This window comes from Elephas maximus, chromosome 3 (genome assembly GCF_024166365.1).
Source record: "Elephas maximus indicus isolate mEleMax1 chromosome 3, mEleMax1 primary haplotype, whole genome shotgun sequence".
Lineage (NCBI taxonomy): Eukaryota > Metazoa > Chordata > Mammalia > Proboscidea > Elephantidae > Elephas > Elephas maximus.
The window spans coordinates 29,070,508-29,095,866 of record NC_064821.1 but is presented as its reverse complement, the minus strand read 5'-3'; the positions used below and the strand labels follow the sequence as shown (position 1 = coordinate 29,095,866).

Below are 25,359 nucleotides of genomic sequence, written 5' to 3'. Positions count from 1 at the left end.
AAACCTGCCCGTGCCCTCCTCAGTGTTCCACAGGCCTCACAGAGCACAGATGTGGTCCTGATCTGCCTGGTCAGTTAAGCAGAGAAGAGACCTTGCACACACACATCGTTCTCCCTCTCAGGGCCCTGGTCGGACCATCTTCCTATGGCCCCTTCTTTCTTTTGACTCTAAGTCAGTGAACTGAGCCAGCCAGGGTCTCAGAGGTGAACTGACTCAGCAGCAGAACTTTCGTCTGGAACAGGATCTCTAGATGTCCCATAAATAAAACAGATTAGAGAGGTACCTGAGTAGTATGAAATTATTTTCAAGGTTTAATTTTTTGAGACATTATAAAGTCAAGGATATTGAGACTAAAGTGTAAAAAATCTGAGGCAGGTCCATTTACTTACCAATGTTTACCATGAGCCCAGACCTACGGGGCGCCCATTCCTTCTAAGTTCTCTCTCTCAGTACTGGACTCACAGCTGTGTGGCAGAGAAAAAACTGACTCCCACCCAAGTAGCTGCCAATGAAAATCACCTGGAAGCCGCTTCCCCTGTGATCACAGCACACTCTTCCAGCAAAGACAGAGGCGGTGAGCAGGTTTATTCCGGGGTCTGCAGGTCACAGGCTTACAGTGCTGACAGTTTCTGATGAGCCAGCATTTGGGCCATGCGACATCCGGAAGCAGGGTGCTTATTGTAGGTTTGGTATCGTAGACAGTGAGATCCAAATTTAAGTTTTAAGAAACCTTGGTGCTCCTGTGTAACTTAGTTTGAAAACCACTTAGTTTAACAGTCTTGTCTTGGAGGTGAGACCCTGAGCTTTTGGCCAGCCCAGAGTCACAGGGCAGGTGGCAGAGGCCAGATTATAATCCAGTGAGCTGTTCCACTGTATGGCATCAACCTCCATAAGCAGACGGAAACCTTTGGGACTGGGACTGCGCCACACACATCACCACCACCCGGTGGATCTGTGCCAGGCACTGAAGTTTGCTGTGGGTGCTGAGGATGAAGCCAGAGCCCTGTGACCAAAAGTTCACGAAGGTAAAAAGAGTATTTCTCAGGACTAGGGAGAGTGAAAAGCAAGCCCAGGCTTGGAGGCCGATGGAGTCACGCCTGTGGGTGCAGGGGCTGGAGGGCAGGCCCACTTTCTGGGGGGTGAACAGAGCCTTGAAGTGTGCTTCCTTTCCCGAGTCAATCACTGTCGGCGTTCTTTGTGGCAGCTCTGGGGCCGAGGATGCCTCAAGCTTCTTCTGATGTGGCAGGGACCACAGGACCTGGACATGGGGGACTGAGGGACCCTGGGGGTCCTCTGGTCTACCTGGAAGGATGTACATAGGGTCTGGGGGGAGTGGCGGCTAATTTTATTCTTATTGTGGTGAAAGTACACACAGTAAAACATACACCGATTCAACAATCTCTACACATACAATTCAGCGACATTGATTCCATTCTTCGAGGTGTGCACCCATTCTCGCTATCTTTTTCCAAATCATTCCACCACCATTAACATAAACTCACTGCCCCCCAAAACTCCCCCTTTCTCCCTCCCTCCCATCCCTGGTAACTACTATTAATTTTTTAGTTTCTGTATATTTGCTTATTTCATGGACGTGGGATCACACAGCATTTGTCCTTCTGTAACTGACTTATTTCACTCTGCATGTTTTCTGGGTTCACCCATGTCGTGGCAAGCATTAGGACTTCATTTCTCTCTCTGGCTGCGTGACCCACGGCATGGACCTGCCACATTTTGTTCATCCACCACCTGCCCACGGATATTTCTATTGTTTCTACCTTTTGGTTACTGTGAAAAGTCCTGGACAACTTTCTGTTTGCATTCCTGCTTTCGCTTCTTCCTAATTTTTAACCAGTTTCATCTGAGGTTTAGCATCAATTCATCTTTCTATCCTTTTATCTTGCTGCCTTTTGGCTTTAATGTACCTACTTTTTGTGGTTTCATATTTACTCAACCTTTCCTGATCTTGTAAATTCCTGTTCCCTCCCTTTTATTCTAGCCTTTCTGAACTTCCCATTATACACATCCTCTCTCACCTTTTATTATCTCAGTAGCACAGGCTTGCTGAGGTGTAGCCAGCATTGGAGGAAGGCCTCACACAGAACACCGGCTGCTCCTGACGCCGAGCGGCCAAGAGGCAGGAGGGTGAGGGTGCAACTTGGTCACTGAATTGGGATATCTACATCTGTGCCTGTACTGTCTCGAGATTTAATGTTTTCATTCATTCCAGTTTTAAGACCATTCGACACCTCTAAGCCAGCTGCCCTGTTTTCTTCACGTGTATCTGTCTGCACTGTTGCACTCACCTGGGGCAGCAGAGGATGAGGCCCGGGGATAGAGTCGGCTTCACAAATGGGGCAGGTGGAGGGTTCTGCAGTACGTTTCCCACAGGTGCAACCTCGACACGGCGCCTGGCCACAGGCCATCTGGACTAACCCTGCCTGCAGACATGTGGGAGCAGAGTCCCCCACCTGCCTGCATCCCCACAGGCTGGCCAGGGGTTCATGGGCAGAAAGAGCACCACTTTTCCCAAGGTGTCCCGTTGGCCCAGTGCCCAGTTCAGCGTACTTCATCTGGCCAGAGTCCTTGGAGCACCAGGTTCCAGGCACCAAGCAGACAGTGCTGACAGACCTGGGCCTGCGAGTGCAGGGCCGCCATGTCCCTCCTGGAGCACGTGCCTGATCCTAGCTCAGCCTTCCTAAGACTAAAGGCTGTAGAACCCTGAGGCTTCCCTGCTCCCTCAAAAACTGCCTCCCAGACCCACCTGCACCTTCTCCTTTCCCTCAGAACACATCTTCCCAGGCCCCAGCACTGAGGAGCTTGGAGTAAGAGGGGAGACAGTCACCACCTGGGGTGGCTGCTCCTGTAGAATGCTTCGGCCGACAACCTGCCTCGTACTACACAATGCTGTGGCTGTGTATCAAGGTCCTGGATTCTCTCACACACTGAGGTACAACCTTTCTATTCTGAAGAACCACCCCGCTTTTGGATTCCACACAAGGAGGCACCAGGCCTGTGGGCGGGTAGAGGAAGCAAAGACAGGCCTTGACCATAGTGGCCAGGCCCAGGCTAAAGCCACCACCATGGGCCTGGCTGAGGCACCTGCTCACCCCCTGAGCTTGGGCCCCTTTGTCCCCTCCTGCAGAATTCACTCTCAGTGAATTCGGGGTGCGCTCTGAGCTAAGTGCCCAGCCCATGTGAGCTTATCTGGGCTTCTCCATAACTCCATGTAGGGACTTGGAAACTGAGGAACAGAGAGGGTAAGCAACTTGCCCAAGGCTGCATAGTGGGAGGAGACGGGAGTTGAGCCTAGATCTACAGGACACTGAAGCCCTGAAATGCACTCACATGGCGGCTGCCTCCTGGGCAGGGGAGTGGCCAGAGAGGGTCTCCCAGGAAGATTAGCCTTCAAGGCTTGTGCATGTTATCATTTTTCTGAAGGTCCGAGCATAAAGTGTAGATATTATGCCCCTTCAGTCTTAAAAATATCAGTGAGTGTCTCCTAAGAACGAGGCTGTTCTCTCACATGGCTTCAGTAACACTGTCAAGCTCAGGACACAGCACCATCATCTCGCAAACCGTCTGTACTGTGGCGCCAATCTGGCTGTATCACTGGCAGCGGCTCAGCAGGGCAGGCTGGCAGCTGATGGGAAACCTGGGGGGCTGGGGCCTGGTAGGACCACCTACCATGTGGTACCCTTGGCCGTGCCTGCTAAGGCAGCACCTTCCTCTGGACGCACCCTGGGACACGCACTTGTACTTGGGATTTGGAGCCGGTGTGCTGAATGCCTCAGCCACTAGCTGCCGATAGCTCTTAAGTATCAAGGGACGAAAACATCAACCGGGGGAACACACAGCCCAGTGACAAGGCCCAAAACCAACCCAAACCTAACTCTTCTGCATGTTTAGACTTTAAAGTAAAAATTCCCTTTTAAATTCATAATTCAGGTTTCAACTTTGGCTGCTGACCAGTGGGGTTCCTCGAAGCAGTCTGAGATTTCAAACCATCCATGTGAAGGTGCTCTCTGCTGCTGCAAAGCCACCTCAGGCCAGCCACGCCCCAGGCGCCTGCAGTGCGCTCCGTGGACACAGCTCCTCTTCGTCCTTTGCTGCCTGTCCTCCATTCCTTGCCGCCCCAGGCCCACTGCCTCCAGGCCCCAGCACACCCTGTTCCCTTTTTGCTTTTCTCTTGGCGGTCCCTGCTCACCCCTCAGGCCCTGCTAACATGGCACTTGCTCCCGAGGCCGTCGCTGACACCCTGGGCTGCATCACAGAGCTTGCCAAGCCTTGTTACCATGGCCCCCCAGGAGCTGTGCCCCAGTACACACAACGTTCACAGCAGCCTCCGGGCACCACGCAACACAGGGGACCGCCACTCACAAGGCACACCAGGGGGCAATGAAAGGGTCGATGCGGCAGCCTGGAAAAGGCATGAAAGGAGCAAAAGTTTCCAAAGTCAGACACTACCTGTGTGCATCTGATAAAGCTGATACAATGTTAATGCTACCTACAATTCCACTGATATTTAAACACAAAATATGGGGAAAAAAGGCAAAATTAACCATCAAGAGCAAAATTCGGAAGGACTCCAATTGACAGGAAAGGCAGCCTTCTCTCCCTGAGGCCATCAGTTGCAGCCACAGTTGCCTGGCTGAGCTGGACTCCCTCCTCATACCTCATGGGGTGGAGGCAGAAACCCAGCTCCCACGTCCAGGTTGCTGTGAACAGTAACGGCAGCAATAGGCTCTTCCGAGCAGCAGTCATGATTCCATCCAAAGCGATAACAACGTCCCCTTGTCACTCTGGTGTCAATGAAGAGCTGGGCTGTGAAAGTTCATTTTCTCTTCAGAATCCAGTTTCAACTCCGTTATGGAGTTCAGCTGATTACAGGGTTCTGGAAAGCTAGCTGACTTTTTTATTTTTTTTTTTAATCCAAATGTCTTCCTTTAACGTTTCATTTTCTCTTCTGGAAAGTTGAGACAAAAACGTGAGCTGTTCTGGTCTCTGACTTTCTCCCTCAAGTTCTCTTCAGCGTGGTGCAGCAGGGCAGCGAGGAGGAACCGAGCAAAGACTCTTGGGCACCACCTGCCACAGCAGCCAGCTGCTCGGAACCCTCCCCTGTGGTTGACAGGTATGTAGTAAAGAACTTAACCTTACCCAAAGAGGGGTCTAGCCTCTGTCTTCAGCTCCTGGAGGTGGTCCCTACACCCTTGGAACAACCTGTCTGACAAAAGTATCTTTGTTTACCTGGGGCCTGAGGCCAACAATATATGATCCAGGGTGGGGGCTTTGGGTCACGTGGTATCAGGAACAACCTCTGGAGAGAGCAGACACAGGTCAGCCACATGGGTGGCAACCATGTTGACATGATTGATAAAAAACTCTGGTCACCAGGGCTCGGGCAAGCTTCCCTTGTGGGCAGTACCCTGCGTTACGGTCACATGTCACTGTTGGTAAAGCGAGCGAGGTCCGTGACTCCACGGGGACAGGACAATGGAAGGACAACGTGCGGAACTTTCCTGGACTCTGCCCTATGCGGCAATTCCCTTGGCTGACTTTAATCTGTATCCTTTCACTGTAATAAACTGTAGCCAGGAGTATACCACTTCCAGAGAGTTCTGTGAACCCTTCTAACGAATCAGAGAACATACGAGTGGTCTTGAGGACCCCTGAACTCTACAGCTGGTATTAGAGGGGAGGGAGGGCTTGTGAGCTGTTCCCTAACCTTATAACAGGTTAAATCGTATTGTTTTCGTCCATAGTTTCAAATTTCACTTGTTACAAATATAAAAACTATCAGGTAAGTATGTCAGTTTTGTACCCAAACATTATCTCTGAAAATACTGGTCAAATGAGGTAGCTTCTCACCTAGAAAAACGTGGCTGTCTTCTTGAGTGTCTGTGCCCTGCTCAGTCTTTCTCCTGACCCACCAGTGAGCCAGATCCAGTGATCAGCAGGATCCAGAGAACGACCTGACCCGACTGCTCCAATGACATAACATTTCTCAAAGTCACACTCCGGCACCTTCCTTTAATAATCATCCCCGATGCTCCGCCACTTGTGATTCCCCTACAGCTCTTCCCAGTCTAATGGGTAACTTCCCGGAGGGCTCCAAATGCTGATTGACGGGGGTAACTTCCCGGAGGGGGTAACTTCCCGGAGGGGGTAACTTCCCGGAGCGGGTAAGAGGGCTCCGAATGCTGATTGAGGGTTTGCATTTCTAACAAGCTCCCTGCTGAGAATGTGCATTTTCACCCCAGATATGCTGAATTGGAATCTACATTTTAACAAGATTCCCAGGTGATTCTTGGAACTTGTTTTATAATGCAAATTCTCAGCAGGTCCAAGAGTATGGCCCCTGGACACCCTTTAAACTCGGTACAGAAATCACTCCTGAGGCTCACCCTTCATCCAAAGATTAGACAGGTGGATAGGGCCACCAACAGCACACGTGAGGAATGTGCTTTGTAGTTCAGTCGTGTATACGAGACTAAATGGGCACACCAGCCCAAACGCAAAGATGGAAGGCAGGAAGGGACAGGAAAACTGGGCGAATGGAGACAGGGAACCCGGGGTGGAGAAGAGGAGAGTGTTGACACATTGCAGGGTTGGCAAGCAATGTCACAAAACAATTTGTGTATTAATTGTTTAACGAGGAACTAATTTGCTCTGTAAAGTTTCACCTAAAGCACAATAAAATAAATACAAAAACAAAACACTAAAAAAAAAAAAAAAAAGAACACATTCTCAGCAGGGGTTTTAACATAAACAAACCGGTCCAAAGCCCTGGTTTAAACCAGGCATGAAATCGTCCACTGAGGCGTCTGCCGCGTGCATCTGCCGCGCATCTGACACAAGCCGCGAGTGCAGCTGTAGGACTCTGAGATCGCTGTCCTCACCCAAGTGGACCTCCAAGTCCCTATGAGAACCTAACTCTTCTGCGAGGGGAACAGTCGCAACAAGGCAGCCACTGGACCCTGAGAGCTGGTTTTAATTTACTGGCTGTTGTAGCACCTACTCTCACACAGGCTGGAAGAAGGATTTTTTCAGCAGTGGGGGCGTTATTTTCTCTTTTGCCACATGATATAACGTGGCTAAATATGATGGTCACAAGGCTTTTTCAGTAAGCCACAGCATGACTAAGATGCCCTGACATCCTTTTTTCCTGAGAATATTCAAGGCCTCATCAGCCAGGTCAGCTTGCTATTTCTAAGCGTCTTTTTTTTTTAAACCAAAGTACAACATAATATGTACATAATATAGGAGTGTACATATGTTAAATGTACACCTTCATAAATGTTTTATGTACACGCCTGAGAACCCGCCCCCCAGATCTACAGAGAGAACATTCCAGCATCCCGGAAGGCTCCCTCGTGCCCCTTCCCTGTCAATCCCTCCACCTGAGGGTAACCCCTCTTCCAATGTCCGTCTCCATGGAGCAGGTTTTGAACTTCACATAACTGGAAGTACACAGTAGGTACTCTTCAGCGTCTGGATTCTTTGACTCCACAAAATGTCTGCGAGATTATTCCATGTGGCAGTGATGGTTTGTCTTTATGGCTGCTGGAGCTCTACTGGATGATTATGGCACCAGTGATCCATTCCCCTGCGGGTGGACATTTTTCAGTTTGGGCTTATTATGAACAAAGCTGCCATGGACACTCTTGGACATGTCTTTTGCTGGACATACGCACTCAGCTCTCTTGGGTACATAACTAGGATTGGAGCTGCCGGCCCAGGTGGTATGTGTATGTTTAGTTTTAGAAGATATTGCCAAAGAGGTGTACACTCTCACGAACTGTGTGAGGGCTGACTGCTCCACATTCTTGCGGACACTTGAAGGACGTAGCCGCTCTGGTGAGTGGGTGGCAGGCTCTTACTCTGGTTTTAATGTGCATTTCCCTGAGGTTACCACAGTGACAAAATGACCCTGAGCACCTCTTCACATGTTGATTGGTCATCTGGACATCCTCTTTTGTGAGGTGCTTGTTCACACCTTTTGCCCATTTTTACATTGGGTTATCTTTTCAGTCTGTGGCAGGAGTTTTCACTGTCTTCATGATGGTGTCCTTTGATGAACTAATGTTCTTATTCTCAGTGAAGTCTAATTTAACAGTCTTTTATGATCAAGTCCCTGGGTGGTGCAAATGGTTAAAGTGTTTGGTTGCTACCTGAAAGGTTGGAGATTTGAATCAACCAAGAGGTGCACTGGAAGAAAGGCCTGGCAACTTCTGAAAAACCAGCCATTGAAAATCCTATGGAGCATAGTTCCGCTCTGACACATCTGGGTTTGCCATGAGCTGGGGTCAAATCAATGGCAACTGTTCTTTTTTGTTTTTTAATGGTTAGTGGTTTTGTGTACTGTTGAAGAAATCTACACCTACTCCAAGGTCATGAACATTCTCTCCTATGTGTCCTTCTAGAACTTTACCTTTCACATTTACATCTGCAATCCATGGTGTGAAACAGGGGCCAAGGTTCATTTCCTCCATATGGACATTCAACTGATCAGCATGGTTCACTGAAATTCAATTTGCCACTGAATTTTAAGACCTGCTGCCTTCAGGTTGATTTCAACTCATAGTGACCCTCCAGGACAGAGCAGAACTGCCCCATAGGGTTTCCAAGGCTGTAATCTTTACAGAGGCAGACTGCCACATCTTTCTCTCATGGAGTGGCTGGTGGGTTGAAACTGACCACCTTTTGGTTAGCAGCTGAACACTTTAACCACCGTGCCACCAGGGCTCCTGAATTTCAAGTGTCTTTTTCTTCATTAGATAATTTTAAGTTTTGCTCACAAGAACAGAAATAAATTGGGGTCTGTCATTTTCATTGGATTCTGCGTATTTCATAAAACCATATTTTAAATAATTGCCAGTCTTCCACTTCTTTCTTTGAGGAATTTGCCTCAAAGTTTGCAAATAAGAATCAATAATTTTTCTCAGTACTGACACTACCTACTTTTTCAGATCCAGCAATTGAACATACCTTTTTTCGATCATCATTGGTTTCTTTACTAATAATAAAAAATTCAGTTTTAAGGGCAGCTTGTATCCTTGAACTTAGGTACTACAATTGCCATGAACCCCCCAAGTTTCATGCTTGTTAAGATTCTTTCCAAACAACGTACTAAGGGTCATACCTCAACACTTTTTCCTCCAACAGATAAAATTCTCCTCATACTTTGCTTCATGACGAGCTGCAAACTGTTACTATAAAATCAAGCTGTACTGCGACAGTCATATTGGCCATTACGTTCTGGAAAATGAAATAAGCCACCAGTGGAAGAATGATCTGAGTCCTGGAGGGGTGCAGGCATTGCACCCATGCCCCGACAGCCTTCGCGGCCCCACATGACCACCCTGCAGTGGGGGACTGCACACAAGCCCTCTTGGAAAACCGGGGAGAGACGCTGTTTTTTCTCATTTAAACAGTACTCATGATCCGCTACATGGATGTCAGGACCCACTACTGGGCTGTGGCCACAGCTGAAGCCCGTGCTGCCTTGTATTTGCCGGGCGTCTGTGAGGGCAGGGATCCCACTATCTGGAGCAGAGCCCAGCAGAGAGCAGGAGTCTGGTCTCCATGTCCTCACACATGGCTGACCCGTGATGAACAGACTGAGAAGGGCCAGGTTGAAAAGTGGGCTTGCTAATCGTGCTGAGCGTGGGGAAGATGGCAGGGAGGGTAGGAGAGGTCTAGAGAAGAAAAGTTGTTTGCGCTCTCAGCTCTGGCCACACTGATCACATTGCCACAGTCCACCTGCCCACCTGACGTGGCCCCATTATTGCGTGAGCTTCATCTCCTACCACCTCACCTCTGCACTATTGCTTGAACCCACCAAGCCACTGGTCTTCTTGGGGCCTTTCTACCTGCTGCCCCCTCTACTGACTACTCTCTCCTAAGACCTGCCCTTCCTGAGGTCTCCTCACGGATGTATCCCCTGAGACAGGCTGTCCTTGAAAACAGCGACCCTGCCTGTCTCCCTGCCATGCTTCATCTTCTCCCTTTGCACAGCTGATGTCGTGTGAGTGTAAGACCCATGAGGGCAGGGCACTGCCTGTCCTGTCCTTGGCCTGGGACACAGAATTCAGGCAATACTGCTTGGATGACTGAATGCATGCTGGCTCCCAGGCTCTGGGCACAGGAGGCCACTGGTTCCCACAGTAAGTCCTCACTGAGCCACGCGCGTAGCACACTGGCTGCGCATCCTGACAGGCGCAGCACCTCCTCAGATGCAGAGCCCCAGGCTCCCACCCACCCCGTCTCCTCTGCTTACCTGTCCTTGTACTTGATCACAGCGTCCACGATCTTCTTCATCTTCTTGGTGAGGTTGGGCGGGTTGGGGGAGAGCTTCTCGGCAGGAGGCCGCCCGCGCTTCTTCTGCTTCTTGCTCTCGTCGTCCTTGTCGCGGCTGCGGGTACTGGTGGTCGGCGTGGAGGAGCCGGCATCGCTGTCCCGCTTGCGTTTCCGCGACGATTTCTTCTGCCGGACCTCCTCTTCGATCTCCTCCAGCGTGCCCTCCTCGATAGCCTTCAGGGTCAATAGTAATAAAATAGGACAGCCAGCACCGAGGTGTACAAGAGGAGGCCACGACGCAAACCCCTGGGGGCCCCGGCGGGGGCAGGCTGGGTGGGGAGGGGCTCACCCTGTATCTACTACCCTTCCAGCGGGGTCTGCTGGGAGCTGATGGGCACTGCTGCCCTCTGCTGCTGTCGGGCAGGCAGGCAAAGCAAGGGCACTGGCGCGCAGATGCCTCAGCTATGCCTCCCCAGTGGGCACCCCACCCAAGCCTGTCCTTCGAAGAGAAAGTTGTACCAGTTGTCACCATACAGCGATAGAGAACTGTGATCCTGCAGCCTTACCACCCAGACATGAAATGCCAACACTTCTGCTCTAGGCCTGCCCCATCTTTTTAATGCACATGTGTACAATTTTAGCCCAAACTGGAGCTGACGCCCACGTACTGCACTGTAACGCAGTTTTCTGGCTTACTATATCACAGATCTTTTCCCTGTCGCTTGTTCACAACAGAATTTTAATGAGTGTTTACTATGTCATTGCCTGATGTGCCCTAATTTAACTTCCCCTGTTCTCAGGCATTTAGGTTGTCTCCATTTTTGCCCCTGCTACTCTAAGCAACGTCATGAGTAACATCTGACTTGCTTTAAGATAGATTCCTAGAAGTGAAACTTCTGAGTCCAAGGACATGACCATTAACAACAAGAAGTAAAAAAAAAAAAACCCCGATTTATTAATTTTCAACGATAATAACTAAGTTGCACGTTTTAATCCTCTCCAGCGCCATGTGCACCAGGTCCTTTTGATTGTTCCTGGCTGCTGCCCTTCTGGGCTACCAGGATGTCCAGGTACCCCGTACTGGTTTCCCGGGCTGCTGTAACTAATTACCACAGACGGGGTGGCTTCAAAAGACAGAAATTGATTGTCTCACAGTTCTAGAAGCCAGGACTCTGAAATCAGGGTATCACCAGATCCATGGTCCCTCTGGAGGGTCTAGGAGGGAATCCTTTCTCAGGGAGCCTGGCCTTAGAAGAGGGGGTGGGGCCTGGGCCCAGAGGGATACACGGCTGCTAGCCTCCAATTCTGGGCTGAGTGTGAGACTGGCACTGAGTTAAGCCAAGGAGAAAGCAAGGAAGAGCCAGACTAAGCCTCCTCCCCTCTCAGGGGCCATGGGAACCATAATCAGAGGAGCACTGCACAAACATGGTGATGATGTGTCACGTGCCAGAAAGGGACACAGGTGGTGCTCTAAGCATGTGGAAGGAGATGTGTCCTGGTCGGGAAGAGTGTCCAGGGAGGGTGACGCTTGAGCTGAGATCACGGAGGGAGTAAGGCAGGCAGGAGGGACGGAGAGAAGGCCAGCGTGGGGGAATGGCAAACCCCGCGGACACGAGGGGTGCAGTGGGTTGAATAGTGACCCCCCAAATTCACATCCACCTGAACCTCAGAACGTGTTCTTATCTGAAAAGAGAGCCTTTGCAAAAGTAATTAGTTAAGGACGGAGACGAGAGCATGCTGCATTAGGGTGGGGCCTAAATCCAACGAGAATGTCCCGGTAAGACACAGAGAAGGACCCATGGAGACACAGAGGAGATGGCCATGAGAAGACAGAGGCACAGACTGAAGTTATGGGGCCACCAGGAGCTGGGAGGTGCTAGAAAGGCTTCTCCCCTAGAGCCTCTGGAGGGAGCACGGACCTGCCAACACCTTGATTTTGGAGTCCTGGCTTCCAGAACTGTGAGAGAATCCATTTCTGTTGTTTGAAGCCACTGAGTCTGTAGTAAATTGTTACAGCAGCTCCAGGCAACCAGTATAGGGGACCTGGAAGTTCTGGTAGCCCAAAAGGGCAATGGCCTGGAACAAGTGGAAGGATTTGGTGCACATGGCACAAAAGAGACTGTCAAACCTAGTACGGGTGACACGACCACCAGGAGTGTAGGTGAGTGTCTGTTTTAGGCAACTGTGTATGTGTTTTTTTTTTTTAATGTAAATGTCACCAAGCATAACATACAAAAAGACATGTGCTCAATGGGGAAAGCACTGTCTTTTCAACAAACAAATGGCGCTGAGACAACTGGATTTTCACATGTGGAAGAATGAAGTGGGACTCATACCTCATACCGTATTAAAAATTAACTTAAAATAGATCACAGAATTAAATATAAGAGCTAAAATTATAAAATTCTTAGAAGAAAACACGGGGTGAATCTTTGTGACCTTGGATTTGGCAATGAATTCTTAGATATGACACAGAAAGCTCAAGCAACGAAGGAAAACTAGAAAACCGAACTTCATTAAATCGAAAAACATTTGTGCTTCAAAGGACGCCATCCACAGAAAAGGAGAAAATATTTATAAATATGTGCAAATCATGCACTTGATAAGGGACTTACAAGGAGCTCTTACAACTCAATAATAAAAAGACAAGCCATTAAAAAACAGACAAAGGATCTGAATAGAGGTTTCTCTAAAAAAGACATACAAATGGCCAATAAGCACATGGAAAGAGGTTCAACATCACTAGTTATTTAAAAAAAAACCCAATGCCATCGAGCTGACTCCGACTCATAACAACCCTGTAGGACAGAGTAGAACTGCCCCCCCTGGGTTTCCCAAGGCGCGGCTGGTAGATTCCAACTGCCGATCTTTTGTTTAGCAGGTGAGCTCTCTTAACCACTATGCTACCAAGGCTCTCAGTACTTATTAGGGAAATGCAAATCAAAAGCACAACGAGATACCACTCTACACTCACTAAATCCATTGCTGTCAAGTTGATTCCGACTCATAGCACCCTACAGGACAGAGTGGAACTGCCCCTTAGGGTTTCCAAGGCTGTAAGGTTTACAGAAGCAGACTGCCACATCTTTCTCCCACGGAGCGGCTGGTGGGTATGAACCGCTGACCTTCTGGTTATTAGCAGCCAAGGGCTTAACCACTGTGCCACGAGGGCTCCTATTCACACCCACTAGGATGGCTATAATAAAAAAGACAGACGATAAGAAGTGTCGACAAGAATGTGGAGAAATTGGAAATTGTTGGTGGGAATGTAAAATGGTGCAGCCACTCTGGAAAACAGTCTGGTAGTTCCTCAAAAGGAGAGTTAACATCTGACCAAGCAATTCCACAACTAGGTATCTACCCAAGAGAAATGAAAACATTAGTCCACAGAGAAACTTGTACACAAATGTTGAGAGCAGTATTACTCACATTAGCCAAAAAGTAGAAATGACTCAAACATCCATCAACTGATAAACGGAAAAATGAAATGTGGTCTCTCCATAAAAGGGACTACCATTTGGCAATAAAAAGGAACAAAGTACTGACACACACCACAACACGGACAAACATTGAAAACATTGTTGAGTGAGGAAGCCAGTCATAAAGGACCACGTGTTGTATTCCATCTATATGGATGTCCAGAATAGGCAAAACTGTACAGAGACAGAAGCGCTTGGGTGTTAAAAGAAAGGTTGGCAGCTTGGTCCTACCCAGGAGCTCCGAGCGAGAAAAGACCTGGTGATCTGCTTCTGTAAAGATTTCAGCCTAGGAAAGGATCCCTAGGGGCAGTTCTGCTCTGTCGCATGGGGTTGCTAAGAGTTGGAACCAACTTGACTCTACACAACAACAGCAACAACAACAGATGTCTAGGGCTGCGGGGAGGGAGGACTAAGGAAATGTGGGCTCCTTTTAGGGTTGGTGAAAATGTTCTAAAATTGATTGTGGCGATGGCTGCACAATTCCATGAATATGCTAAAAATCACTGAGTTGTACAGTTTAAAAAGGTGAATAGTATGCTATGTAAATTACATCTCAATAGGGCTGTTAAAAAAAGGAAACGTGCGCACAGCGTCTGCATACAGGCTGCTCCGTGTTAACAGGCACCAGGGGCTGTGCCCTGGCACACATGGGCTGTGATAGGGCTACGTTCCCTCTCCTCCCAGAGCTCCTCTTCTTGTCCCCAGAGTGTGTGGCTCGAAAGGGGCTAGGGGTTGGGGAATAGGGTGGCCCACCCTGAGTTCTGTCTGGTTCCGTCCCTGTCGTGCTTTCTGTATACAGCTCGGTGGGGTGAGTTTACAAGTCGAGTGTTCTGAGTTTCCCGGAGGGAACCTGGGCCTCCCGGTCACGCAGGCCTAGGAGCCTGCAGCTAACTGAGGGGAACCCCTGGGTGTGCGCCCAGTGGGTCTGGGCTGGCTCATTCCTGGATGTGGCTGAAAGCTACCACCCATCTCCTGGGATGTGTTGCTTCAGGACGTATGAAACAACATCAGGGTTGAATTTTCTTACTTTTACTAAAATAGTAAAATTTATTTTATTTTTCATTGTTGTAAAAATATATGTAACACAGTTGCCAATTCAACGTTTTTCAGGTGTGTGATTCAGTGACATCAACGGCATTCATCATGCTGTGCAACCACCTCCCACAATCGCAAATTTCCCATCACCACACACAAGCCCATTGCTTCCTCCAGGGTGGGATTCTCAATCCTCCCCTCTGCACGCATAGCCCCGAGGCGGGGAAGGGTCTGGCGTGTCCCTGTCATCCAGTGCTAATGGCAGCACTGGACACCTGCACAGGCCCATGAGAAGCATCTGCTGGCCAAACACGCTTCCCCGGAACGAAGACCGAGACAGGGCACTCTCGGCAGGGTTGGGAGGAAGAAAGGAGGCCGAGTCAGACGGGTCACTTGAGGAGTCCACAGCTCTGCCTCAGCTGTCTGAGGCGGCGGCTGCTACTGCTGTGCCTGCTAAAAACAGGTGTCCATGGCATCTCAACAACTGGCAGCCCCGCGTGCCCTCCTGCAAGGGCTCCTCCTTCTTCTCTCCCCCAGGTGGGGCAGAAGCCCTCTCTCCCAGCAGGCTGCCTGACCATAACTAAGTCAGTACTCCCAACCCCCTAACAAGCAGACTCAACTAAAAATCAGTTATCACAGTCCTTTTCCTACCGACAGCAACGTGTTGAGACCTGCAACATTTTTTTTTAACCTCATAAAAGGCTAACCCTCATACTCGAAAGACCAACTGCACCCACCAGCAGGCTCTGAGCTGCCTGAGGGATGGGATGAGCAACTCCTGAGTACAGACCTAGCGTCAGAAGGAGTGGAATAACCCTGACCCCCGTCAGAAGGCTCGCTGCCACTAATGAGAACCGATCACGCTTTGGAATAAGGCCCTGAGTGAGTCACAGCTGTGGCACCCTCCCTGGTCCGAGCCAGCCACCGCCGGGTGGGGAGGCTCCAGCCCTCTCCAGCATGTACCTTGAGCCACTGCTTCTCAGTCAGCGAGTCGCTGTAGTCCACCTCCTTGCGGTGGCGGGAGCCACGGCCGAACATCTTCTCCTCCTCCTCCTCGCAGGTCAGCCGCTCCACCTCAGCGTCGTCCTTGATGATCCACGAGGGGAGCTCGTCCTCCTCCATCAGGCGTGGCTTCCGCTTTGGGTTGCGGGCCTCCTCACGCCTGCGGTCGAGGTCCATGCGCTGGGTGTACGCGGGGCAGACGAGGACAGAGGGAGAGAGGCGTTAGCACAGGGGAGAGCCAGGGTGTGCATGGGAGCATGGGTGTGCCCTGTGCCCTGGTGGAGGGACATCAAAGGCCCATGAGGGGCTATTTCTCCACCCACAGGGCCCATGCTGCAACACCAGTTAGACAGCAGCTGCGTTCAGACCTGGGCTAGGGCAGAGCTCTGCTTCAGAGGCCAAGTGGGAAAGATGTGAAGGGCACAGAAAAGGGGCCACCGACCCAGCGGAGAAGAGTGCCAAGGCGTGGCAGCCCTCCACCTCAATTTCATGCTGTCATATGCATCCAGCTCAGGGGCAGGGGGTGTGTGTGACTGAGGCTCTCTGCAGCCCCTTGGCCTTGGACAGGGTTAATTCCCTCTGAAAGGGAGCCCTTGAGGTTCTGCCAAAAAACAGATGTGGGAGGATGGGCAGTCGGCAGGACCAGCCGGCGAGAGGGTCACACAAATGAAACAGGGGTGTGTGGGTCCCACCCCCCCTACAACATGCTTTAGAAAGTCCAGGAAGAAGGGTGTTTCAGTTAGGAGGCACAATGGGGCCACGCCGAGAGCTGCTCAGGTCCTCTCCCTGCCCGCAGACTGTTTTTGACATGAGCAGGGTGGGCACACGATGCCTCAAAGCCCCGTCCACAGTGGGACACTGAGCACAGGTCAAGGTGTGCAGCGAGATGCGGCCTGCAGCCCCCAGCGACACTTACCATGAACAGGTCAAACTCCTCTTCGTGCCGGGCAATCATTTGGTTGACGGTTTCGTCATCGGGGACTTCGTCTTCTTCCTACAAGACATCAAATGTTTAATTTGACTGTGGAGAGCCGGGGCGGGTGGCGGCCGTGCTCGGAGGCGAGCGGCGGCGTCCGTGGGAAATGAGTCTGCGGTCCCAGTCCGGCTGCGGTGGAGGGGACCACTCGCAGCGAGAGGCACACACGCACACGCACACGCACGCTCCGTGGGACCAGGCCCCTTGCTGGCCGTCTCAGCCGAGAAGCCGAGGATTGAATGGGCATGGAGACTGAACTACCCCTCTCACCTTTAGAGGTGGCTCCTCCAAGTCGGGGTTGACGCCCGCTGGCGGAGGGGCAGTGTGGGCGAAGCTGGCACTGCCGCTGCCCGTGCTGCAGTGTCTGCTCTGTGGATAAATAGAGGACTTCAGTCTCCAGGGCTGTCAATCCGGCATCTTTCACCAGCAGTTTAGAAAAAAAAAACCACTTCAAAGAAAAAGCAAGTACTCATCCTCTTTCCTTTCAGCCCACACTCCCTTTACTCCAAAGGGATGCAAAAAAAATAAGAGTGCAAAAAGGTAAAAAAACAAAAATGAAAGCCGCTCATGCGTCCACCACTCACGCTGGGGAGGGGGCGGTGGGGCCGGGGCTGCCCTCACCTCATCCTGCTCCTCGTGCTCAAGGATGGCCTGCAGGAAGGCGCGCCGCTCGTGGCTGGAGGACTTCTGGTCGAACATGCCAGCCTGGATCACCTTCTGATCGACATTGAGCTTGTACTTGGCAGCGGCCAGAATCTTCTCCTCCACACTGTTGACTGTGCAGAGGCGGAGCACGCGTACCTCGTTCTGCTGCCCGATGCGGTGGGCTCGGTCCTGCGCCTGCAGGTCCTGGGGGACGACATGGCTGTCAGTTCCAAGTTAGTGCCTTTAGAGTTTTAAGGAGGAAGTCGACCTCAACGCTGCTGAGAGACGCAGGGGCCTTCTCGTTCTCGTGTGCCCGCCCCACCCAGAAGCTGAGTGACATTCAAGGACTAGGCTGTAATTTTAGGACAGGACCTGGAGCCCCCACCTCTGTTTGTCCATGGGGTGCCTCTCTCTATCTTACTGAGACTTGACAGATACTTGGGAAGAAAGTGCAGCATTTCAGGGCGACCCGGGGGGCCATTTTCACAGTAGTGCTTGTCACCACTGCACAGGGCCTTGTCACAGACGAGGGTACTGTTTACAGGTCTTGGCTAAAGTGAGGTGGCATCGAGGGGATGCCAAGTTTGGTAATGGGCCCTGCCACTCGCTTGCTGTGCAGCCTCTGAGCCTTGGGACTCACTCTGGTGACATGGGCAACTCTCTTGACCACTGTGCTAATTAAATGAGGGCCTGGGCTTTAGCTCTTCAGTCCAGTGCCTCGTGCAGAGTGAGCTCTCAACACGGGGGCCATGGCTACGAGGCCTACTTTTACCACCCCCCGCAGCACAGGACCAAGAGGTAACCACGACATCCCATCTAGGGGCCCAAAAGCTGCATGGACAGGCTAGGCACCAGCAAAGATCTTAAACTCGAGATCCACATCCAGAAGGGGGACAAAGGCAACCCCTGGTGGGTACAGGAGTGCCTGCGCCCACCCCTAGGCTCAAACTCTGCCAGTGCACGCTTCCTGGCAGGACAGGTATGTGATGACGTGCCCCCTACTGGCAGTGAGCCAAGGGTGGGGGACAGCCCCCTGGCTCATCACCCACCCGAGTCCAGGAGCAGAGCAAGGAGATGGCTCCACAGGGGCCTCTGCCCTGTCCACTGCTAGTGAGGGGACCTAATGGGAATGAGCCCCCCGACTGATTGCCAGACACTAAGCAGTCCCCCAGTCATTCCCCCAGCAGACACTGGTGCCAGCTGGGTGGTGGGGAAGGGCAGGCTGACACCGCAGGGAGTGTGGAACCTGGGGCAGCCTCCAGGAGGCCCCCCGCAAGAGTTAAAGGCTTCACAAAGTGTAACACAGAACTACCACACAACCCAGCAATCCCAATCCCAGGCATATACTCAGAAGAAGTGAAGGCAGGGACGCAGAGGCTGTCCAGCAGCGTGCACTACAGCACTATTCACTACAGCCGAAAAGTGGAAGCAACCGAAACATCCACCAGCAGAGGAGTGCGTGAACACAATGCGGTATATACACAGGAATACTACTCAGCCATAAATAGAAAGGAAGTCCTGACACGTGCCACAACATGGATGAACCTTGAAAACATGCTGAGCGAAATCAGTCTCCAAAGGACAAATACTGTACGCTCTCACATGAAATATGGAAACCAAAGATTATAAACAGTTACCAGGGGTGGGAGGGGGGAAAACAGGGAATGTTTGGGAGGTGTTAAGGAGCCCCAGTGATGCAGAGGTTAAACGTTCAGCTGCTAACCAGAAGGGTCATGGGTTCAAACCCACCAGCGGCTCTGCAGGAGACAGATGTGGCAGTCTGCTTCCCTAAAGATCACTGCCTTGGAAATTCTATGGGGCAGTTCTACTCTGTCCCATACGGTCATTATAAGTCGGAATAGACAGCAATGGATTTGACTGTTTTTGTTTTTAATTGTACTTTAGATGAAGGTTTCTCATTGGACAATACACATATTGTTTTACAACGTTGGTTAACAACCCCACAACACGTCAACACTCTCAGGATTCGGGTTTTTTGGCTTGAGTTAACGTTAATGGTGATGAAATGATTTGGGAAAGGAACGTGAGAATGGTGGCACGAAATGAAAAATGCAATCAACATCACTGAATTGTCAATGTCAAAGTCGTCGTGCTGGCAAAGGTTTTGGTGTGTATATTTTCACCACAATAAATAAATTTTAAAAAAGATTTAAAAGGACACTTGTCAGGAGACTGGTTGGGGGTCCTTATTCAAGTGTGCCAAGGAGGTGCACGAAGGCTCCCTGAGGCACAGTGGGAAATGCTGCCAAGCTGAAGACCCAGATGTATGTTGACTGGGGTCTGATTAAGTAAGTCTGGGACATCTGTGTTAGGGGACAGCTTGCAGCTGACTCCATGACTGGGGTAGATTTACGCACACTGGCACGGAGAGCTGATCAGCACAGACGGCCCATAGAGAAAGCAAGCAGTGGGCCATGCTGTGCTGGCGGGGAAACAGCACTGCTGTGTGGATGTGCAGGCAGACGTTCTGAAAACAGCAGGTTTGGGGGGCCCCTGCTTTAGCTATGCTGTTACCTGAATCAAAAAAGCAAGACCATGTTCTTTCTATAGCAAAACATAATGAAATGTTACGTGCTCAGTTAAAAACTGTTACAGCTATTAATGAGGAGCCCTGGTGGCACAAAGGTTAAGCACTCTGCTGTTAACACCAAAAGTCTGGTGGTTCAAACCCTCCAGTGGCTCCACGGGAGAAAAGACCTGGCCGTCCGCTTCTGTAAAGATTACAGGCTTAGAAGCCCTATGGGGGAAGTTCTACTCTGCCCTATAGGGTGCCTATGAGTCGGAATTGACTCCATGGTACGTAACAACAACAAACCTATTAATGGCACACAAATGAGTTTAAGAATACTGTACCCCTATACTGACCAACGTGGAGGCCTGAGTGTTATTTCTAAGCAGCACAAACAGGCAGGAAACAAGACACATACTGTCCACCCTCGTGTGTGCACACAGACCAGGTCTGGAAGGACTTGCCCCACACACATGGTGGCTGTCAGCACCTGCTGGGTTAGGGGCATTTTCCACTTTCTTCGCACAGTGGTATAAATGTGCACCAGGATTCTCCCGCAAGATTGACTGGAGACTCCAGCTGCTCTCACTGGCTCCAGGGTAGAGCAGAACGTCAAGGAGGCCCCTCCCCAAGGCCGCTAGCCTGCTTTTACCTGGTGGGGATTCCAGTCACTGTCGAAAATGATCACAGTGTCTGCCGACTGGAGGTTCAGCCCGAGCCCCCCGGCACGGGTGCTGAGCAAGAAGATGAAGTACTCGGAGCCGGGCTCATTGAAGGTTTTCAGCAGCATGCCCCGGTCCTCCGCTTTTGTGGTTCCTGACCGGCACAAGGAGAAAGGTATCAGCAGGGTGACCTCAGGGGTGGCAGCCAGGAGACACAGAAAAGAACCTGCTCTGGAGAGCGGGGACAGTGCATCAGCTGCCGTGGGAATCAGCGCCTACGCCTTCACACTTGCTGGCACGTGGTCCTGTGCTGTGGCTAGCACGTGACTCAGGCTTATGGTACACTGGGCCCTGGCAGGCCACACCACTGTCACACTATGAGGCTATGAGGCAGGGCGCTGGGGCCGGAGGGCATCTGGCATACAACACACGCCCAGGAAACTGCAGCCGCCACTACTGCTGTTGTTGCCACCAGACTCCTGGAAACGCCTCCCTTATTCTGCCCAGCTCTGTTCCACAGGGCCAGCCGGAGACACAGCGGCTAAGGCTGCTGAACACAGCGCTTCCCCAAACAGGTGGCCAAATAGCTGTGGGAACAAGCTGTGGGGCGGTGGGGGGGGGGCATTCCTCGGCTCACAGAGAGCTGTCCACAGGCAAGTGCACAGGTGCTTTATAGACGGGGACACATCTCTCCCCTAGAAACCCTGAGCAGGCAGCAAGCGGGTGGGGAGGCTCTCAGGGATTCTTGTCAAAGGGGTATCTGAGCATCTGGGCTGCTGTCAGCTCAGACCAAGGGTACCCTTGGCAAATTCAGGGGTTATTTTTAGTGATCAAATGAAAATTAAACACTTCCTGCCACTCGCCTATACTCGCCCTGAGAGCTGATCAGTCATCGCCTACCCCTCCCCACCTGTCCACCTCCCCAGCCAGCTCTGCCGCGAGCCCAGGAGCCGGCCTTCACCCTCATCCACCCACGCTCACAACGTCTCACTGAGCTCCCACCCTCCGTCCATCCTCTCAGCAGACTTCCTATCTGTGTGGCAGATGAGGATAGGCCGTGCAGGCAGACGACAGCTGAGGTAGGCGGGAACACATCTCCTCAGGTGCTAACTCTCCTCCAGGGCAGGGAACAGTGAGAGACAGAGAGAACAGCACACACGGAGGCCCGGCCCCTCGAGGACGAGAGAGGCAGCTGGAGTGGCTGGAGCCCGAGGCAGGGGTGCGGGATGAGAGCCAGGCCAGGTGGCCTTGGTGGGCTCTGGGCTTTCAGTCCCAAAATTGTGGGGATGCCCTGTGGGGAGGGACACACGACCAGGTTCATGTGTTGTCAAGGTGGCACTGGACAGAGTTGTGAGAACAGACCAAAGGAAGGCCATGTCTGGGGTGGGGGGTGGAGCTGGCAAAGACAGACGGATCAGGCCAGCAACCATAGGTACGTGGTCTGTGAAGTCACAGTTCCACAAGAGGCAGAAAAAACAGGGACCAGTGGGCCCTGGGCTGGGCGTCCTCGTGAAGGTGCACCTTGCACGAGAGTCTACACAAAGGCTCTGAGATCGGGTAGGAAAACACAGCCGTGCTTACCCTTGTTTACCCAGCAGTTCCCAAGCTCACTTTTCTAGAAGCACTGTCCATTCCCTCCCAAAGACAGAGGATGGGGGACCTCCCCCAGCCCTTCTGGGTGAGTTATGATGCCCCTGTGATGCTCAGTTTTAAAACGCAGTCGGCATCTCACACACAGCCCCTTCCTTCCTGGGGCCCCCGCCTGCTGGGGGAGAAGGGGACACACAATGACTCGTCCCCCGAGGGAGCACAGAGCATGGGGGCTGGACCTGAGGGCCTCTCTGGGGCTGCGCTGCTCTTGCCCTGCAGCGTCTGCTTCCAGTCCTGCTCATAGGGCTCTCAATGCCCACAGTGCAGGCACAGCCAAACCTAACCCCAGCTCCAGGCCTGACCAGCCACCTGGCTGCTGTGACTGGCCCAGCAACGGACATGTGACTCACAGTCACCTACTGACAGCCAGTTCCGGGACCTCAGCTGGAAAGACTGGTGGCCTCTTTGCTGGGGACACTGAGCAGATGGACGGGATACCTGAGAAGAGGGCCAAGATAAAGTGGAGCCAACAGCACCTCCAACATCACCTGTGCTCTTGGATCCAGCTGCGCTTGAAGCAGGCACCATCTCAGGATTTCAATTATATGAAATGGCTTCCTTATGCCCACATGATCTGGGTTTCAGTTCTAGCCTGGCCACTCTCTCAGGTCATGAGCTGCTGTTCCAGCCATGATACCTCCAGGACCCTCCCTTCCTCCCAGCCCCGGGAGCCTGCGACACTCAGCATGCTGCCATGTCCACTTCTCCTGTGGCACCAGGGTCCATGGGCCTCGCCCTGCCTCGAGAGGGAGGCTCACCAGCAGGACACTCCGGCGCCAGTGGACAAGGCCCCTCTACCAAGCTCCCGCTCAGTCACACTCACCATCGAGCCTGAGGTATTTGAAGCCGCGATACGCAAAATAATCTTCCATGATGGTCATGAGGGAGGTCATTTGACAGAACAGCAGCACTTTATGGTTGGTTGCTCGGAGTTTGGGAAGAATTCTATCGAGAAGCTCAAATTTACCCGAGGCTCGGTACAGGTCCAACCTGGCGAGTGAGGGGAGAGCACACAGAGCGTTAAAGTTAAAGCAGTGCCTTCCGGGCAGGCAGAGGAGGAGCCTCGTCTCCAGATGGACTGAGCGGGCCTTCTGAGCAGATTCCCACCCAAAGCTTCGCAAAGCCGTTCTGACGCAACTAAAAGAAACTCAGGCCACCTTCAGTCAATAGCACACCACTACGGTGGCCACGTAATGACTGTTCAACCCAGGGTACTTGTGAAAATGAAGGAGGTGCTGTTAGTAATTATGCCGGGACAGCGGGTGTGAACAGGGCTACTTGGGAAGGCCGAGCCTGTCCCCTTTCTCATTACAGACCCTCCAGGGGCAAAGGCTCACACTCCAACAACCTCTGTTCAAGATGTGGAAACTGAGGCAGGGCCACTGAGCAGCCCAGCTGGTGACTTGAGCCCAGGTCTCTGGGACTCCATTATGCAATCAGTGTTAAAAAGCACACCTCTAAAGAACCTTTGCTTTTTCTGTACCTCTGAACTTGGAAATGATCTAATACCCTAGGGAGATATGATGGCTTTAGTGAGAAGAATGCTTTCAGCAAAGCTGTTTGCAAGGGTGAAAATCTACAGACAGCATCCCCTCAACACCAGGGGCTTAAAGAAGTCTGGGCTCTTTATAAAATAACGCCATAGGAAACACCTCATGGCAAGGCAGTTAGTACACCGTCCACAGAGCATCTCTAGGTCAACATTTAGGCTCAGTGTGGCTGAGAAAGCTATCAGGGCCACAGGGCCCACAGGCAGCAGAGAGGCCTGGAATCCTGCCTCTTGAGGTTAGTGGTGGTGACTTTCATCGGGCAATTTTTATTCTCTTCTTTGGGTTCTTCTGCATTTTCTACATTTCTGCAGCGTCCACAAAATCAGACAAACGTAATAATAGCAACAAAGCCAGCCAAGCAGGTGAGAAGCACCACCACGTGGACCCTCCCCCGCCAACATCCAGGTGGGAAACGTCTCACCCTTGGACGATGCCGCCGGTAAACCCCAAGTGCTCAGAAAAGGACTCCTGCAATGGAACAAGAGATGGGTCAGTGCTGGGGCAGAATCGGGCCACCCGGTACCACACTGCTCCATGCCTGTTGCTGAAAGGACACAGCCCTCGTGCCAGACACGGACACTGATCGCAGCATTTCCACGCCAACACAGCTCTGTTCTCGTGCCCCCCAGTGAGGGGAGTCACGACGTAGCAGTCCCAACCACCCAAGTATGTGAATGGCAGTCCTCGGAGCTGGGTGGGACCACAGGGGCTCCTGGGGATGGGCACCAGGGGCTGTGCAACACCCTGCCAGCTTATGCCAAGAAGCAAGGACGATTGTGTCCTTTTCAGGAGCAAGAAGCCCCTTTTGTGGCCCTGAGACTTCCCGGAAAAGCAGGTTATTCTCGGTGCACCAGCTCAGGACACCCCACGTCACTGAGTGGAAAAAGCAAGCACGCCAAGGAGTAAATGCAGCACAACCCCAGCACGTGGGGAAACTGAGTCTCTGTAGGCTGATGTGGTTGTCTCTGAGGCTGGGGTCCCTGCCAGGGGCTTTCGTTCTACTGCCTCTTTCTCTTCCTATACTGTTGGGCTTCTTTACAATATGCCTTTGCAAGGAGAACATCACCAAAAAGACAGATGTATAGGTATTACCTATCCAAAATATTAAGAGATCATTTTAAAAAAGGTAACCAGGGAGAAGCAACCTAGCTCAGCCTGGGAGCTCAGGCAAGAGGCCTCTCTGAGCTGCCCAGAGCACGGAGAGGAGGCGCTTGGCCGGAACGGCTGTCAAGGAGTTCCCGGCGGCTGTTGCTGCTGCTGCCCTGCGACGCGCCTCAGAGCCTCACCTCGATGTGCTGGAACATGTAGGGGTGGTTGCAGATCTTCCTCAGCTGCATGATGGTGTTCATCAGGGTCTTAGTGCCCCCTTTGCCCTGGGGAGGCAGAAGAGAGGGTCCCCAATCAGGGCTTGCCCGTGGTGTGCAGTAGGGGTGGCACAGGGACAGGTGTGGAGAAAGGTCCCAGGGGAGCCCCAGGGAGGGGCAGCTGCTGTGGCCGAGCCATCGGGTGAGAGGAGATGGCTGGTGTGAGG

General features: G+C 51.8%; 1 protein-coding gene across 5 annotated transcripts in view; it reads right to left on the bottom strand.

Annotated features, from left to right (window-relative positions):
- SMARCA4 (SWI/SNF related, matrix associated, actin dependent regulator of chromatin, subfamily a, member 4) overlaps positions 1-25,359 on the bottom strand; it is a 105,354-nt gene that overhangs the window by 13,711 nt on the left and 66,284 nt on the right. For 3 of the 5 annotated variants that reach the window (XM_049876906.1, XM_049876908.1, XM_049876907.1), the window contains exons 22-30: positions 25,115-25,201; positions 24,250-24,296; positions 23,102-23,268; positions 20,619-20,782; positions 17,413-17,640; positions 17,062-17,160; positions 16,732-16,809; positions 15,777-15,995; positions 10,280-10,533 (exon numbers count right to left, since the gene is read on the bottom strand). In XM_049876906.1, the coding sequence (XP_049732863.1) occupies positions 10,280-10,533; positions 15,777-15,995; positions 16,732-16,809; positions 17,062-17,160; positions 17,413-17,640; positions 20,619-20,782; positions 23,102-23,268; positions 24,250-24,296; positions 25,115-25,201 (1,343 nt within the window). The remainder of the gene's footprint in view (positions 1-10,279; positions 10,534-15,776; positions 15,996-16,731; positions 16,810-17,061; positions 17,161-17,412; positions 17,641-20,618; positions 20,783-23,101; positions 23,269-24,249; positions 24,297-25,114; positions 25,202-25,359) is intronic. The other 2 variants (XM_049876909.1, XM_049876910.1) reach the window with 1 other exon arrangement.